At 38.0% G+C, this 17,547-nt stretch overlaps 1 protein-coding gene across 7 annotated transcripts in view; it reads right to left on the bottom strand.

Moving 5' to 3' along the window:
* Positions 1-17,547, bottom strand: part of PCNX2 (pecanex 2) — a 153,158-nt gene that overhangs the window by 74,911 nt on the left and 60,700 nt on the right. For all 7 annotated transcript variants that reach the window (XM_085219727.1, XM_085219725.1, XM_085219723.1 and 4 more), the window contains 4 exons: positions 10,821-10,930; positions 9,175-9,271; positions 2,967-3,059; positions 2,334-2,484 (listed from right to left, as the gene is read on the bottom strand). In XM_085219727.1, the coding sequence (XP_085075853.1) occupies positions 2,334-2,484; positions 2,967-3,059; positions 9,175-9,271; positions 10,821-10,930 (451 nt within the window). The remainder of the gene's footprint in view (positions 1-2,333; positions 2,485-2,966; positions 3,060-9,174; positions 9,272-10,820; positions 10,931-17,547) is intronic.

Raw genomic sequence — 17,547 nt, 5'->3', positions numbered from 1 at the left:
CTTCTTAATGACAGGAAAAGAAACATGCTGAACAGCTACCTCCTAAGCTCATATACACAGCAAGATATGTATTTCAGAATCTAGCTCTTATTCTCTGTTCCTCTTTCCTCCTCCTAATTGCTCTCAGAGCTCCTGTTCTCTACTGAAGAACTTCATCTGGCTGTCCAAAGCTGAGCTCTGTTTAGGAACTCAGGCTTGAATAAAGAGATGTGCATATCAAGTAGACCAAAAGGAAAGTAGCCACAGGAGCAAGGCATGCATAGACAATGCAGCGAGAAAAGAAAGAACATATGTTCAGAGGGGATCTAGGGATAGAAATGGATGATTTGAAAATGGCTTAGATGAATCTGTGCGGTATAAAAGTAGTAGTGGTGAGAAAGGAAAAGACAGCCTAGTGAGTTAGGGTTTTCACACAGCCTGGCACTTTCTATGCATCTATTGTACCATAAGCTCACTTTTTCTTCCTGCAGTCAGTCAAAATAACAAAAATCATGAACTATTCTCATAATCGCTATACTGTGGAGGGCCTGAAAGTATAAATGGCTCATCTGAAGCCAATGAAACAAATCTAGAGTAAACTTATGGAATTGTCATTACCAGCTGCTCATCTAATTGCTAGCAACCATTCATCTTTACCATAGGACTCCACTTGTCAAAAATGAGGAAGTTGAAAATGAAATTCTATGCAGTAAAAGCTCCTAACAAATCCCTTGTTCAATGTGTTTGTCTCATTACTGTCCATGCCTGACAACTAGAAGATACTGTCTTTTTCCAAGCTTCTCCTTTTATACACATAGAGAACCTTTAAACTCTGCTCCTACATTTTTCTTACAGGGTAAAAGAAAGAAGACAGTCTGTCAGATATATCTATCAAAGGGGTTACACAACCTTTTACTCAGCCTGTCTCATCTCAGAACATAATAAAAAGCCTCTACAGAAGCCCAAGAGACTGGAGAAAAAAAACAACATATAAAACTCCTATAAAACTCCTGCTTTCTTCACACACCAGAACATCACAATAGTTCTTAAAACCCAAAGTAAGGAATTAGATCACATGTAAAATCAGGACTGCAAAGGAAGCAAAATATCCTGCTGCCTGCAGCAGCTAGCGTGGGTAACTGATCTCAAAGCAGAAGAAAACTTGTCTGTGGAGACCAGTCTAGCAGAACTCTACCTTCAACCTTTTCAAAAGCTGAGTCATTGCATTTAGGAAAATGTTTCCTGACAAATGAAGACAGATTTAATCAGGACAAAGCAAAGAAATCCCACATTAGTCTTTTTATTATTAAGCCGATGTAAAAAACAGTGAAATTTGGACACTCATCAAAATTACTGATAATCAGTGACAGAAAGCCCTGAACAATGTTTTCATCTGGTCATGATCTTTAAAAAGTTCTATATTTCTACTACACTTTCCTTCATGCATTGCAATAGAAGTTAAAAGGCAACCTTCAGTAAAGTCTCTTGGGTAGTTTTTCATACCCAAGCCTTGTTTGGAAAGTAATTGTTTTCAAAGACATGATTTTTTTAAAGAAGATTTAAATTCTTAACGCAAGGTTTTGCTTAGCGATCTGAACTCTTTTGTTGTTTAGCTGAAGAACAGACTAAAGTCTCTCAGCAGATTGTGTTCTGACAACATTGCCTTCAAACACCTTGGAAACATATACTGAGAATGATTAAGGCAGAGGATCCATCAGGAAATGACAAGCAAGCTTTTGGCTGGTAGCAAATAAAAGAGAGCCAGGGGAAAAAAATGCCATCCTTCTCAAAGTATGCTGACTGATTGTGGAAACAACACTATCAAGAACAGGAGATCAGGCCCCAGCATTCTAAAATATTTACAGATACTCCTATGCATCATGGCACCACCTGTTAAAGCCAGAAAGAACAGTTATCAATAATAAATCTTCACAATTTCTTCCAATTTTACTGTTCTTCTAAAAGCATCACAATAAAGTTGCATCATCCATACTGTTTAAATAATACATAATTCTATGACAAAAAGAAGAAAAATCATTTCAAATGCCAACATATCAAGCAACACAGCAAATAATGGTATTGTAATACAAAAGTATAAAGCAGATCAGATGATGGTTCAGGAAAGCCCACTTAAGGCAACTAAGAAGATTAAGAGACCTTAATATTTGACATGCAACCAGAGGCTGAGAGAGCTGGAACTGTTTAGCCCTGAGCAAAAAAAACACTCGTGAAACATCTTATCAAAGAGAAAACAAATTATTCCCTCTACTTTGTTCTTTATGGATTTTTGTTTTTATATCAAGACATTCTGCAAGCCACGACATCCACTGTTTAGATAAGATTTCATTACAAACCTCTCACTTCCCGTTGCTGGTGTTCTTTGCTTTTAAGTATGGGGTGGGAGATCCACAGCCAGGGGTGATGCTTGCGAAGCTGAGGAAGTATGTAATGTGTTACAAATCCCACAGTCCATGCTAAAGCAAACAGGACAATGCTGAGAAATGGCTAGGCCAAATGAGAAAAAAGAAATATGGTTATACTTTGCAAATAACTTTTAGTTTGTTTTAAAACATGTCCTTATAATGAGATTTCTACCCAATTAACGCTCCCTCCTCCCATGTTCAAATTGATTCCACAGGCATATGTATGTTTAGAAATATAGATTTTGCAGAGACGATTCACCATTTTTCCCCCTAAATAGAGAAGAAAACGCAAATGATTGGATTTATCCACTCTGTCTCTCAGGTTGCATATCACAACCTGATATGTGCAAAGGCTTAGGGAAATGGACACCAAGTAAGTAATATTTTGCCTGATGCAAACATCCACAATCTAATTCACACTGCACATCAAAAAGCATTAAGTTATGACAGTCAGTAAATACACTTTCTCAAACTTCCCTTCCCCCAGTATCTTCCAGCTAACATATCCTGTGATTTTACATAAGAGATAACTTAGAAAAAGAAAAAAGAAAAAAGGACACATACCCTCAATGATAGAAACACGGTGCTGGCACTCACAGCAAATGACAGAACAGCTGCCGCTGTGCAGACAATGAGATCCGATTTCAAAATTTCTTTCTGTGAAAATTATTTTATACCAAATTAGCACAACAGTACCATTTTACCTAGATAAAGTAAATGACTCTCTTCTAAATGACTTGCAGACTGTATTGTGGTAAGGCTAATCATCACTCCCCGATACAAAAGTATTCTCTCCACTCTGCTTTGTGAAATTATTTCTTCATATGCTGGGTGTGTCAAAGTAACCATGTTTATCTTCATCGTGACTAACTTTAAATTGTATTTTTAAATTTGGTTTTAACTCTGGATAAATGAAAGCAATACATTTTTCACACTGAGCCTAATTCTATTTAAGGAAAATAACTCTTTCACATTATGGCATTTTTATTTTTGGAAATAAAAATTCTGGTTCCATTGCCTATCTGCAAGCGTTACAATTTCTTTAGTTTTGCTTGCATTATTGGAATGACTCATGCTCTTCTGTAATGTCTTCAGAGACACAAGTTAATACATTTATTATGTTCTGAAGTGACACGTCCCATTCTTCGATTTTCTGTACCAGAAGTCAAATTTCAGCAAGATTTTATGGGTTTCAGACAAGGCCGTTTCTCTGCTATCACTCAATGATAACACAAGGACAAGCCAGCCTTTATATAAAGGTTTATAAGTAGGGTAGTAGTAATTTTGTCTTAAAAGATTGGAAAAATATGATCTTTCTAGACCATTTTTCTTGTGATTAAAATGTCATTCTCAGTAAACAAATAAACAAGATAGCTTTTGAGCTCTGTGATCTTCTGAATTGTACTTCAGAGGTCACTCAAATATCTGTCTGAGTAGATGAAAATCTTGTCCTAGATTTGCGAATGGGATATTCAACTTCAGCAGTCAATATCAATGCTAAGTCATCACATGCATATATTATCACTTATAGATCTTGGTTTAAAAACTGATTTATGCTATAATTCAAAAACAACTAGAAATACTACGCAGAATTAAACACTTTGTAAGAATTTCAAATTCATCCAGTTTCCCAGTGCTGCAATCTAGGTAATTTTCCTTTATCTCATCAGAGAAAAGAAAAAAAAAAAAACATAAAATATTGATGGGATAGCAAACCTAAGAATAAGGGATAAGAAAACAGAAGCAAACAACAAACGGGTTTGTGAATTACAAGACAAGCTGGTAGCAACCACTATATATAGGCTGCCTGTCACTCTGTTACGAGATGCCTCTTAGTAAAAGGTCACCAGCATCAGCACTTCCACTTACTGCAGCAGGCCTTTGAAATTCAGCAAGACTAAAAAGCCTTCAGGCTCAAGAAGTACTTTTGCTTTGTCCCATGAAACTCTAATCCCATTTAGCTGAATTTTTGAGCTTTATTAACTTGTCCTTGCTTTTCTCAGGTTGCTCAGAAAAACATCCTTCCAAAAGAGCAGCCCTCCCCGTACTCCTCAAGCTATGCTCTCTTCAGATGGCACTGTACTCAGCAAGGGCTATAAATGTGGAGGCACAGAGTTAGGTTGGACTCTTCCCAACCATCTTCACAAAACACAGTCCCGTTGGCCTTGTCCCATTCTTCTTGGCCATCGTATGGATGAGGAAAACCACACTCCGGAACTTACACAAAAGGTCTTCACTGAAAAAACCCTTCATCCCTACATATTCCCACAGGTTCTCTCAATCTGGCTTAGACCTTCTCTCACAAGAGAGTTGTGCATTGAGGATTTCGTGTGTGCAGCAGTACTGAAAAATCATGGAGAAAATCCTGATAAAGATGGATATAGAATTTATTATCAACTCATATAATTGAAATACTTTTTTAATTTTTCCAATCTTTTTAAAGCTATTTCATACAAAGTTAACTTCAAGCAACAGTATTTTTCTGCAAAATTCATTATCTGAGAAAGCTGAGCAGTGCCCCATTTACATGGCCCTGTGCTTCAGCCCTTCTATGGAGATATATTATGACAAGTCCTCACTAAGTACCATTTTTCTGCACAGCTGAATCCAACTACTCAATCATCTAAAACAAGCTTATAAAAACAATTACATAAACCATATTTTCAAGCTTCCCTTCACAACCAAAAAAGATTCCTATTACAGTGACAGCTGTGTGTTTTTTGTAATCAGCTGACTAAAGAAGCTGCCATTTTAAGAACTATCAAATAAAGATTTAGTCAAAGTCAGAAGTAGTGATAATAATGGGTACTGGAGGGAGGAGGAAAGGCACCCTTGCTTCCCATTCTATACACAGACCAGGTTATCAACAAGCAAAGTGTACTACAAAAACTGTATTACACAGGACTGGTATTTTCCATTTTTTCCATCTTTGCCTTTGCAAGTGTTCTTTCTACTGTGCTTGCACTGCTTTTGACACATTAAGAATCACATGCAGGAAAAGGCCTATGTTTTCAAAGTAACACTCACTATTCAGCTATTTGAATCCAAATTTGATAGTTGTGTCCCAACTTTGACAGCACCTAGTGTGGCTAAAGATTTATTTTATGGTTAGGCTTACCCCTTTGCCCTTGCACAGAACGGCTTTAGCTGCTGACTTTCACAATAGTCCCCACAGGAAGCAGGAGATCCTTCTTGATGTGGCAGACATATTCAAGCTTCTCACAATTTAGTTCTTTTTCTTTCTAAAACAAAGCTGGGCAGGAGTAACTTTGTTTTGTGTGAGGGCATAATGGCCAAGACCCACAGGAAATGGCTAACTCTGAGCAGTTGCTCTCTGCCTGAAGGGAATTCAAAGCTACCTTCCAACAGGATGCCCAGGGCATCCATCTACAGGTTGCTGTAGAGATGGGTCTTGTGGCTTCCATTTGCCTTCAGAAGAAAGAGGAAGTGCCTAAAGACTCAGTAAAAAACACAAGAAGGAATGAGACTGTACTGGTAGAGCAGTGAGCCACACAAAGGGAGGCAGAACAGGAAGCACAGACATGTTCTGGCTCTCATTCCAAGGCTGCTTTTTCTGCAGGTTGCACAACAGTCATCTCATAAAATTGAACTCAGTTTGCACCTCTCTGTGAGCTGCTTGAAGAGCTGACAGCAGCATGACTACGTATCATAAGAAAGAGTTTTATTCAGCTCACCTGAAGAGAACCACCATATATTTTCAGAAGGAGATTGAATTCTGCGAAACTCAAAATGAGTTAAGACATCATCCTGCTGTCTTCATGGATAGGATGTAGGACTCTCTCCTGCTCTTGGCATCCCTTTATCTTCCTAGCTGCTACTAAGCAAATGCCTATCTTGGACACAATTCTGTCCTCCAGCTATCTAAAGCAGAACTTCAGATTCCATTCCCAACCACAGGCACTTACGAAGCGACTGCTGAACGACTCTACAATGTTATCCTTAAGTCTTTCATTTTAACTGGTCCAACACAGAAAAGTTAACCTCTGATCACAGTTAATATCTCTGCAATGAGAAATATTACTAGAATGTTATAGTTGGGGTGAAAACAGGTGGGTTTTTTCTTCCATTTTACACTTGAGGGAAAAAAGAAAAAACCTAACCCAACGATATTACATCTTATGCCTCAGAGATTTTACATGTTGCAGCAGGATTCATTTGTTTAAAATTATTTTCAATGACACTTTTGGAGCTTTGTACAAACCCTTTTACTAGTTATGCATGTTTGCATTAAAGACCAGGAAGGAAGCTGGGTTTGAATTTAACACATTAATACCTTCAAGCCACTAGTTAAGCTATCAATCAGCCATGTGGATGCCTACAAATTAATTGCAAGTGTAGGAAGCTCCATTTTCAAAGCTGAATGGTCAATTATCCTTCACAGCTGTTTCATAATTCAGGTTTCCAAAGCTGGCAAATCTTACACAGTTATTCAAGCAAAGGAAAATAGTAAAGGTCATGGAACTAAACATTAGAGATGATGCATTTGTTACTGCTAATGTTAATATCAAGCCAATAGAGAATACAATAGATTAATTTTCAATATCAACCTAATTTGCTGCCTTTGGCTGTTTAATGGTGTGGATTAATTTTGTATATCTCAGCATTTCTGTTTTAAAAGGGTCTTATTTCAATGTCATGTTATGCACATCATACACGTGCATACAGACCAGAGCAGGGCTGTTCTGCTGTGAGGCATTTTCATGTCCTCTGACACTGCTTCTAAAAGTCAGTTGAGTTTTACAATCTACATGTGATTATTATTACTAGGTTGGTCAGCAGAGATTGTGGCTTGATTGTGTTCCTCAAACTTGAGGCACATGCACTTTTCAGTGCTTCAGTTCTTCCCTACTTGCTGTATTAGCAGTGCACTGTGAGATAACAGTGGGAATTCTGTGGCAAACTGGTTTAAGTGTTGGAGGTACCAGTTAATACAGGAACTAGACAAAGAGCCTGCATTAGTCAGAAAGTGCTCTCTTGTTTTTCAAGAGATCTCTCATTGTAGAAGAACTAGCACTACTAATCAACACTGTGAGCAAACAATTTTGCTTACAGCTTTTATACAGATTGAAGGAAACCAGCACAGAAGAAGAGTAATGCAAAGAACTAGGAAGCTTCAGCAACAAAGGTAAACAGCCTTTGTCTAGAAGCAGCAGCATAGGGTGTTAAACATACAGACGAGTGCCAGCTCCCCAAAACCAAATAAAGCCTTGAGAGCAAAAGGTGTTGGGAATCCCACTTAACCAAATGCAAAAAAAAAAAAACAACACCCAAACCAAAACAAAAAAAAAACAACCAATAAACAAAATCAATCAAACAACAAAAAAAGCACAACTAGCAAAACATGGGAGTCAGGAAACATGACAAAGAAATGGAATCCTATGCCTGACCAGTCCCACAGCAGTCATCTCTGTAGTTCTATGTTCCCAGATGCATCAAATCTGCCCAAATGCAGTTGAACCACATGGCAACTCTGTCAGTATACGACATCAGACCACTATGCACATTACTGACACAAAAATAGGTATAGAGTCAGCAGCATGACTCCATTTTCAAATTAGTCAGGATCTTAGATGAGATTTTGTTCATTCTCAGTGCTTTTTTCTTTTCCTCTCAAAATACTGAAGCCTTGTTTAAGGTTTCCCTTTGCACTGTGAAATGCAACGAGTTATAAGGACAGCTGCATTAACTGCTTCATTCCTTTGGCAAGACTCTATCTGCAGAACAGATGAAATCACTCTATCCTGCTCCAAGATGGGTACTATCAACAAAAGATACAAGTGCAATATAAATACCAGAGAACGAGAAATTTTCAGTTACATCTGCAACACACTGTACAAGAAAAGGACTGACAACGTGGCAAAATATAGCAAAATTGTAACATAAGTACTTGTTTACTTTTTGTTACACTCATATTGGCAACGTGGTGCTGGTACAAACAGTAGTTCATAAGAAGCTATAGCTCAATGCAGATTACAGGAACTGACATATCATTTAATCTTATGTGGGCCTTATTAGAGTAAGCAGTTTAAAGTAAATCATACAGTGTAGGAAATAATCTATGCGGCAGCTAAGCAATGAGAAGTGGGAAACATTGATAGTGTGGAATCAACTCACATGCTTAACTTAGACTACATATCACATTGTAAAATGTCCAGTGAATACAATACGTGCAGGAGAAATGCATCCCTTTTTAAGAGATACCCAGAGGCCAGGCCAGCTACCACACTAGCAACCTGTACCACTAAGCAGTATTGACTCTCAGATCGTGTCTGAAGGTCAAAAAATAAAAATAAAAAAATCACAGCTTGTCTCCCAGACACTCTGAACACTTCTTGCTTCTGCAAACATTCAGGACTACAGGAATGATCGCCTATGCTGCAAAGGCTAAAAGCAGGCATTAGGTATGTAATCAGAAGGAATTGCTGTCTGGTAACTGGAAACATGACAGTTTACAACTGCAGGAAATCTCCAACACTCGCCAGTACTTTCAGAAACTTGATAATCTTCCCACATGTACTCTCTGAGAGCAACTTCTCCTAGATACCAGTTCTCCCTCAGTTCTGGCCTCTCCAAAGAGAAATCTAGAATTATTTCCCACAGTTTATATGTGTGGATTTAAAGGAACAGGATATATATCTGTCCATATAATTAATTTAAATGTTTAAATTACTAAATATCTAAATGGTCCTTCAGTGGGAAAATTGCATGTGAGAGAGTTTTGCACAGGAGGTAAAGAAAGAAAAAGTCTTACCACCGATTCTCTCATTTTTTCTGGGAGTGGATCTGCTGATGAATCTTCAAATTGTTGACGTAGAAAGTGAGGGACATACTTGCACTGAATTAGGGACCTGTTTAAAAACACAAGTGGTTAGGATACTTCTGAACACGTCTAACAGATATGATACATATGACGTGAGGGAGCAAAGAAATAGGCAGAAGAGGAAGAACAGCTTCAGTTTTCCTTCATCACGTATGTAGTAGCTATCTTATCACTGCATAGCTGGAGATGATACAAACCAGCTCAACCTTTGATCAGAGTAAAACTTCCTTCCTCTTCACAATGTCAAGGGGCCTCAACAACCAGAACAGTCCAATTAATGTGCCTCGGTCAATTAGAGCAATGAGTTAAGAGGGTATTGTTGTGTTCATGCCCTTTATTAATTCAGGTAAGCCGAAACCAATATGAGAGCTCCTTATGAAACCCAGTTCAAGATTGATGTGCTACTTTCTCCATCTCGATGTCACAAGTCGTCTCTTAAACACCATTTCCAATCATCTTAACTTCCTTCAAGTTCAGAGTTGCCTTAAAACTTAAAAGGACTACACATTTTCAACACAGTTGCATAAAGATATTTTATGATAATTTTAAAACCTAAATAAGACATTTAACAACAATTTCAACTGCTGAGGATTTGATTAAGGATCAGGAACTAGATTTAAAAGATGAAATGGTTTTAATAATATAAGATGTCCTCTTTATAGCAAACTTTTTAAGGAAAGACAAATTTTTACATTAGTAAAGAAGAGTTGGCCTGGCCTTCCTGGATAGTGGGGGGAAAAAAAGTACATTTAAATTATTTCAGAACTTAAAGAGCTCACATTTTCATGCTGATTTGCAATTTAACTGTGTGTATTCTAGACCAAAGCTAAACAGTCTCCCTGCATCACGTGAGGAAAGACCAAGATGTCTGTGAAACAGAATCCCAGATGACAAGGTGATAATGGCAACACGAAGCCCATTTGTTGCTTAATTCCACACCATACAAGTTAATGCCCAGCTACTTGTACACCATCACACCCTCCCAGACAGACAACAGTTCCACCCAGGAAAGCTCATGACTACTGCTCCAAAACTATGGATCTCCATACAGCCCACTCTCACATTATCTAAAGGTGAAGAACTTCTCCCCTGGATCTTCTTTGTTCCCAGCATCAGCTCCTAATACATACAAACTCTATTCTGCTATCTTTAGCAGAACATGTTAGAGCAAAAAAGGGAAGAGACGATCTCAAAGCCACTTCCCCACACATTACAAGTCCTTCTTCCTTGCCAAAGCATCACCCAACGCATCAGTAGACTGCAAGTCCTCTCAACCAAATCACTATCCTCCAATGTGGCAAGCATGCCATTTCCCAGAGGGTGGAATCTGCCCCAGAGGATTTAGAAGTGTTGTATAAAGAAAACCAGCCATACTGCCGATCTGTCTGCAGCACTTCATTTACTTACAAGACTAACACCAACCACGCAATCAGAATTTACCAAGGAATTTCCACTTAACCACTCTACTTTTGGAAGACAATCCCCCAACAGCTCTAAAACCCAGATACTACTCTGAGGAAACCAAAATCAGTGTGCTATACAGGGAAATCAATAAATAACAATTGCAGGCAACTTACATCAGTACAGATGGGTCACTGCTTTGTCTGCTGAGGTGATAAGAAAGTGCAACTAGCAGACCACAGAAAGCAGAAAACAATGCTGGAATATGCTGTGCATCCCAGGGTTCCTGGACATGAGAACAGAAAGCAGAGCATTTACAAGTTAGGAATGCAGTACTGTTTTTCTTTTAAAAATAGGCCAAGCTGTGCTGTAGCATTAAATGCACAGCATTTAGATCTCTATGCTATCAATCAAGATTTTATAATTCCTTATCACATCAAAGTCCATTATAGTGAAAAAGACTAAGATATTACAGGCGTGTTTTGTGATAATATTACCGTCATTCCTACATTATCAGCAATTAGCTTAGAAACCATGTGAAAAACAAGTCTTCCTGTTTAAACTCTGAAGGCAATTTTTCATTAAAATGAGACATGAGTGAATTTATTTGCAAATGAGACAAGTGAAATTATGCGCAGAGTATTTGTCTAAACCGTAAATTGATACATGTTTCTTGACCTGTGGCCAGATTGCTTGTAACAAAAGCCAACATCACCAAGCTGGGGTACAGTTTTGGCACCTGACTCCTAAATCTTTCTGCTGTTGTGTATAATATATCTAGGCCCTGCATGCTATGTAACATCGTAGAGAGCAACAGCACTAGCCACTGTCCCTAAGCAGGGGTAAAAGAAAGCAATTCAAACACTCATTAGCACACTGGGCATAATCAAGATGAGAAATTACCTCTGGGTGACTTAAGCAGCTAAAATTGGCTAGAGATAATAAGCGGAGGAATAGAAAGCTTAATGAACAATTAATATGACCAGTGCCTCGTCTGTGGAATCCTCAGCTACAAATTAGAGTCTTAAATATTGTAAATCCTAGCTGTAAAATGATACAAATTTTTGCTTTGGAGGACACAAATGTGGATCAGACCCATAGCCATTTCTCTTGCTAGGCTTTTTCTGTGGTTCCACACAACTTCTATCTAACCAAGTTAAACTTCGTATTCAATTCTATTTTTTTGTTTGGTCATTCCCAGGTTTTGGACTAGATACACTTTAGTTTAACTTTTCCCATACTTCGTCTCATGTCAGAAATCAATATTCTTCAAGACATTGCAGAAAAGTTACTGAAGTCAGATTTTTTAGTAAATGCCAGAATTGTAGCCTATTCTGTATCCAGTACCCCAAATCCTTTTCTGCCAGCTATCCAATCTCTCTTCCCTCAGTTTGTGACCCAAGTGCTAGACCCACCACAGAGCCTTATTGAATGTCATACAGTCAGCCTCAGCCCACCAACCCAGCCTGTACAAACCCATCTGTAAAGCCTTCCTATCAATACATTTGTCTGACATAGAGACATCTGCAAACTTACTGAAGATGCACATGATCCCTTTGATCACTGATGAAGATGTTAAAGAGAACTGGCCCCAGTACTGAACCCTGGGGGACACCACTTGTGACTTGCCTCCAGCTGAATTTAACTCCATTCATCACAACTCTTTGGGACCCACCAACCTGCCATTTTTTTTTACCCAGTGAAGCATATGCCCATCCGAGCCATGAACAACCAGTTTCTCCAAGAAAGAAAACCTGTGGGAAACTATCAACAGCTGTACTGAAGTCTAGGTTGAACCTAGTATGAAGACTACATCCACAGCCATTCCCTCATTGAAAAAAGCAGGCCACTGTGACATAGAAGGAAACCAGGTTAGTTAAGAAGGACTTGCCTTTCATAAAACCATGCTGTGTGAACCTTATCACTTGAATGTCCTGTACATGCTGTGTGATGGCACTCAGGATGATCTGCTCCACAGCCTTCCCCTAGCACCATGTCAAATGGCCAGTTCCCCAAGTTCCAGCAATTTCCCAAGAACTCTACTTTCACATTTACTGCATTCTATAAGCAGCTTCTGTACTGGGCTAGCCTGTGCTCCCCTTTCAAAGTGCCTCTTAATTGATCCCTGAAAACTGAGTTCTCAGCTAGAAAGGCAAACAGGATAGGCATCGATATTCACTATATGGCTGGGAAGGAGGATGGTAACAATGCTTTAAAAAAAAAAAAAAAAAGATTGCACAAAGGCATAATTTCGCTAGCATCAGTGATGCACCCTGTTCCATTTTGTCATTTCCTCCCCCACTAACGATGCCTGGTAGAGTTTTAAATTAAAAAAAGATGAAAAAACAATATAGTCGATAATTGGACAATGATTCTTCACAGTAGGAAAACAGGAATGACAGGTTTTAGACTAGGAAGCTGGCATTATCTGTCATCCTAGAAAGCGAGTTTGACTGCCTACTCTATCTGATTTGGGCGAGGCGACACACAGTACTTTCACATATACTTTTGACTTTGATGCAGACACTCATGTAGACATTTTTAAAACAAGTGAAATTGCCTTATAGGGTTAAGGATATAAGTGGTGAGTTAAAACAGATAAAGTGACTGGGGGTGGTGTTCCACTTCAACTGCAGAACTGTCTAATCCCAGAACAATCCACTAAGCAGAAAGATAAAGGTGTATTTGAACTTACAAGTCTTTTTACCACTGGTTGGGGTGGAAAGTAAAGCATATTTTTTAAAGACTGTTGATAGTAGATTTCTGTCCTACATTATTTATCCTTTTTTGCTTCTTCTCTACAAAAAAAAAAAAAAAAAAACGCATGTAGCAAACTTCTGTCTTTCAAAGATACACTAAAACAAACCATGTGTTGTACTCCAGAGAGAGAAAACAGCTAAACCACTGTTAAGTAGAATTCTTGATTTTGGTTGTTCTTTACTTAATTTCTTTGTGGCTGTGGGTTGTTTTTTTGTGTGCGCATGCGCATTCTGTTGACTTTTGCTGCTTTTAAACTATAGCAACAAAAAAGAATAGACCTCTTAACTCAAAGTCCTGATAGACCGATACAGATACAGCATTAGTATCCTTTACTTATGCTAATTCAAGGAAGAAATGGTGAAGGTATTTTGCATGGTGATTGTTTTGTCTTTTAAATACAGAGGAAAAACTCCAGTTTTTCTTCAAAAAGTACACAGACCTTCTAATTTTACACTGTCGCATCATTTCATCGTTATTGAACTAATCTTGTATTTCTTTTCCTCTCTCTTTCCTTCCACTACCTAGTTTCATTATGGATCTACCCTATTACTTGTATCAAACAGTATGCGAGGCAGCTGATGAAAGTCAGCTGTTCCTCATGTGTGGTGGTAAATTCCAAGAAATGCTATTTTATTTCGGAACTTAGAAAATGCTATCTGAATGAAAATGTAAAAGGGAATAACAGCCCACTCCCAAACTTATAAGAAAATGGTAACATAGACATGCTCTGCATGGTTAACGGTAAAACAGCTTTGTTACCATGGACACCCTGCTTCCACAGAACACCTTGACCAGGAAATCTCAATTATTCATGGCCCTTGTGATACACTTTCTAGATACAAGTTCCAGGGAGAGATGCCCACTAGCCTTATCTTCCCATCACACTCAGAATACAAAACTTTATGTTCATGTAAGACTCCAAAATCTTGTTAAGCAATAAACTATCAACTTCTAATCAAATGTCTTTCTTTGCACTTCTGACTGCTTATTTATAGCTGTATTTTCACTGAAGAAATTTAAAATCCTTAGGGACAGATCTGATCTGGGGGTATGCTTGTGTGCATGTCACCTTACTCAGCAGTGTCCCAGTCTGTGACTGCGATTCCTAGGCTAGAGAATAAGACAAGCAACAACATCATGCAGGGTGCATTAATACTCATGTTTCACTTAATAGTGAGTTTATCCCAAACAAGTATTGCAGATTTCTAAATTTCTATACGATGACATAAAAGTAAACTTGGGCCATATTAGATTCTGCAGACATAGTGTTCTTTTTCTATCATATCTGGACAATAAGTTCATAATATACACACAAATCTAAGAGCATAACTACTGGAGTTATGACTGAAGTGCAAGTCTGACTGCAGCTGCAAACATCGCTCACTGAAAAGCGTGTTATCTGACAATTCTCTCCAAAATTAACATTCCTAATAGCTCTGGCTTGAACCTCAAGGGTCTTTAAATTGTAAAATACATAAAATTGATGAGCCTTGACTTCAAAACCTCCAGCAGCGCTGGAAGTATTTCATCAAGAAGAAACAAAGCTGTCTAATAATCCTATGCTTCTATTTTTTGGTCACTTACACATCTGGGAATTCTGTGTATATACAAGGGTCCATTAAGAGCTGTTTAGAAATAGTTTGGGATGGTCTTAGCAGACTGAGGGAGATGTATGCTTGCAATTCTTTCCCATTATAAAACCCAAAGACAAATATTTCTAAATTATTAGTACACAGATGAAGCCTACATCGTTGAAAACAGGAATCAAGAAGCATTGTTATAGTGATTAATGAGTTTAGAACTCATTAAGCAACAAGCCAAACTACATCAATTGTGAGCTGAGAATGGTTTAGAATACTCATAGGATTTTTAGTAACTGTCCATGGTAGCAATAAATAAATTAGCAGCAAACACTTTCTTCAGGTATAAAGCAATGGAAAAATAGAAACTAAATAACTTCCACTAAAAGGAGGCAGCTATGCCACATTTAAATGCATTCGTATCAGTTTAATTTTTTTGGACCTAGGTCCAATATATAAAATTTTCACAGGCTGGGTAAGTTAATCCCCAAATTCCTTAAGCAGTTGATAGATAAATAACTAAATAAAAAGTTGGAACACAAATGAATGATTAACTAGCTCTGGATGAACTTTCAAATCCAAACCAGCAGGTTGGAACAGAAGGCAAAAGAGAAGGACGGACTGATTCCAGAAAGCTTTGAGAATGTGCTCTTCCGCTCCACTGCAACACACTGATGCACTGGAATGCTAAACACAGATATCAAGATGGAAAAATTCCAGACAATGTATGTGGAAAAAATAGGAAGGCGTATATGATATTTAAATATCCATTAAATATTCAAAAAAAAAACCAAACCCAAAACAGATGGAACAGGAGTCAAAAATCAGCTCATTAACTATTCTACTCAAGTGAAATAGAAAGCACAGAAGTTCTTGTGTCTTCAGTCTGGTGAATATAATATCTGAATATAAAAGCATCTCCTCTAGGAAAAAGAGATAACCCTTTCATGTATCAACGGTAAGGTAGCTATTAGAGCTGCCAATTTCTGTACAAGATTACAGGACTGAAGCTGAGATCAGAAATAAAGCCAGACTGAAGTGGACATAGATAATTCTAAACTAAACTCAATACCCAATAGCTACAAAAAAGCAGAAAACTGAAAAAGCAGTGCTATTAGATGTGACAACTCAAGAACTGACAAAAAGAAGTGATCCAACTATATTAAGAATTTAAAGCTTTTTATCAAGTGAACGTAAGTGGAAGTTCTCAGAAAACCTGGAAATAACTTGAATAAGGGGTGATGATACCATTAAATACAGGCTTGAGAGAGGAAAACTATCTCAAAGAAACCAGGAAAAGCTCAGATCTCTGGACTTTAGAAACAAAGGCTCTTCTTTCTCATCTGAAATCAAGGCCAGAGTATGCAGTATTGTATGTAAGGCTGCATAACCAGGTGGTGTTGTACTACTCATGACATGGTGTGTCATGTCAGAAGATGTCTGAAAAGATGTTTCATAGCACCTGAAAGCTATAGCCAAATCACAGCTGCTTGACTGGGAGAACACAACTGCATAACAAAAATATATGCAGTGACTCAATGGTAAATGCCAGATGGAGTAACTTCTGTTCACCAGCTACAACAAAACGCAGCCAAAACTTGAAAACGTGCTCTTCTCACAACAGGTGCCTTCAACCAACCTCTGCAACAAATAGCATCCTCTCTTGATGAGTAGACAAGTCCTCAAGGCTTCAAACAGACAGACGGAAATCTGGAATTACAGCCTTTTTGTTTGTTTGTTTCAAGGTTTTCTGGAGCAGCTGCTAGAAAATACTGTGAATAACCTTGGCCTTTCTCCTCTTTTAATCTCATCATATGATTCTAATTAAGATATATTATGGATATTTAAGTAGCCTACCATATGATCCAACATCCCATTCACTGTTAACACAAGACTAGGGATCATTCATCACTGTTTAGATGGTATATGCATTTTAGCCACTACAGAGAAACACTTCTGGTTATGGGATAGCAAAGGAGCTGGAAGGTCATTAAAAAAGAGGAGCAGGGCCTCATTAACTGTTTGGGCAAATCAAATTTTGTCTGCAGATCATAGGATTAACTTATAAGAATATGTATTTAGAATATGTATGCATAGTTTGTGGTTCTAAAAATGAGCAAGAAAAATCTCAGCTAAAAACACAGACCTAGAATAAACATTGTTTATGTCTTCTAATAAAAAAAGGAAGACCATAGAGCAAACTATTATTCTAATGACCTTCTTAAGAAATACTGTCTTTCCTTTTAGAATAATTAATGTAGACAGAGAAATTAGGCTAGGGTGTTTCACCATGGAAGATCATAATTGGAACACAAGAAGCACTTCAGGAAGGAAAAGCTCAAGTCTGATACTGCTGGAACGAGCCTCAGCCAGGGCATTTGATGTGAGCAATCGTTCACCAGTAACAAGCACACAACCATTTAGATAGATTCATTCTGCTCTGCAATTTATTTCAGGAAATGGAACTCTGCTCATTACACCTGCTGAGCTATACGATATTCTGCCAATAAACAAGTGCTTACATTCAAGAATGCTACATTTCAGCCAAGTAATAAGCTCTGCA

The sequence above is a fragment of the Meleagris gallopavo genome, chromosome 2, assembly GCF_905368555.1.
Source record: "Meleagris gallopavo chromosome 2, MGAL_WU_HG_1.1, whole genome shotgun sequence".
Taxonomy (NCBI): Eukaryota; Metazoa; Chordata; class Aves; order Galliformes; family Phasianidae; genus Meleagris; species Meleagris gallopavo.
Note: the sequence above shows the minus strand (reverse complement) of the source record. Positions and strands in the feature narration are given on the sequence as shown.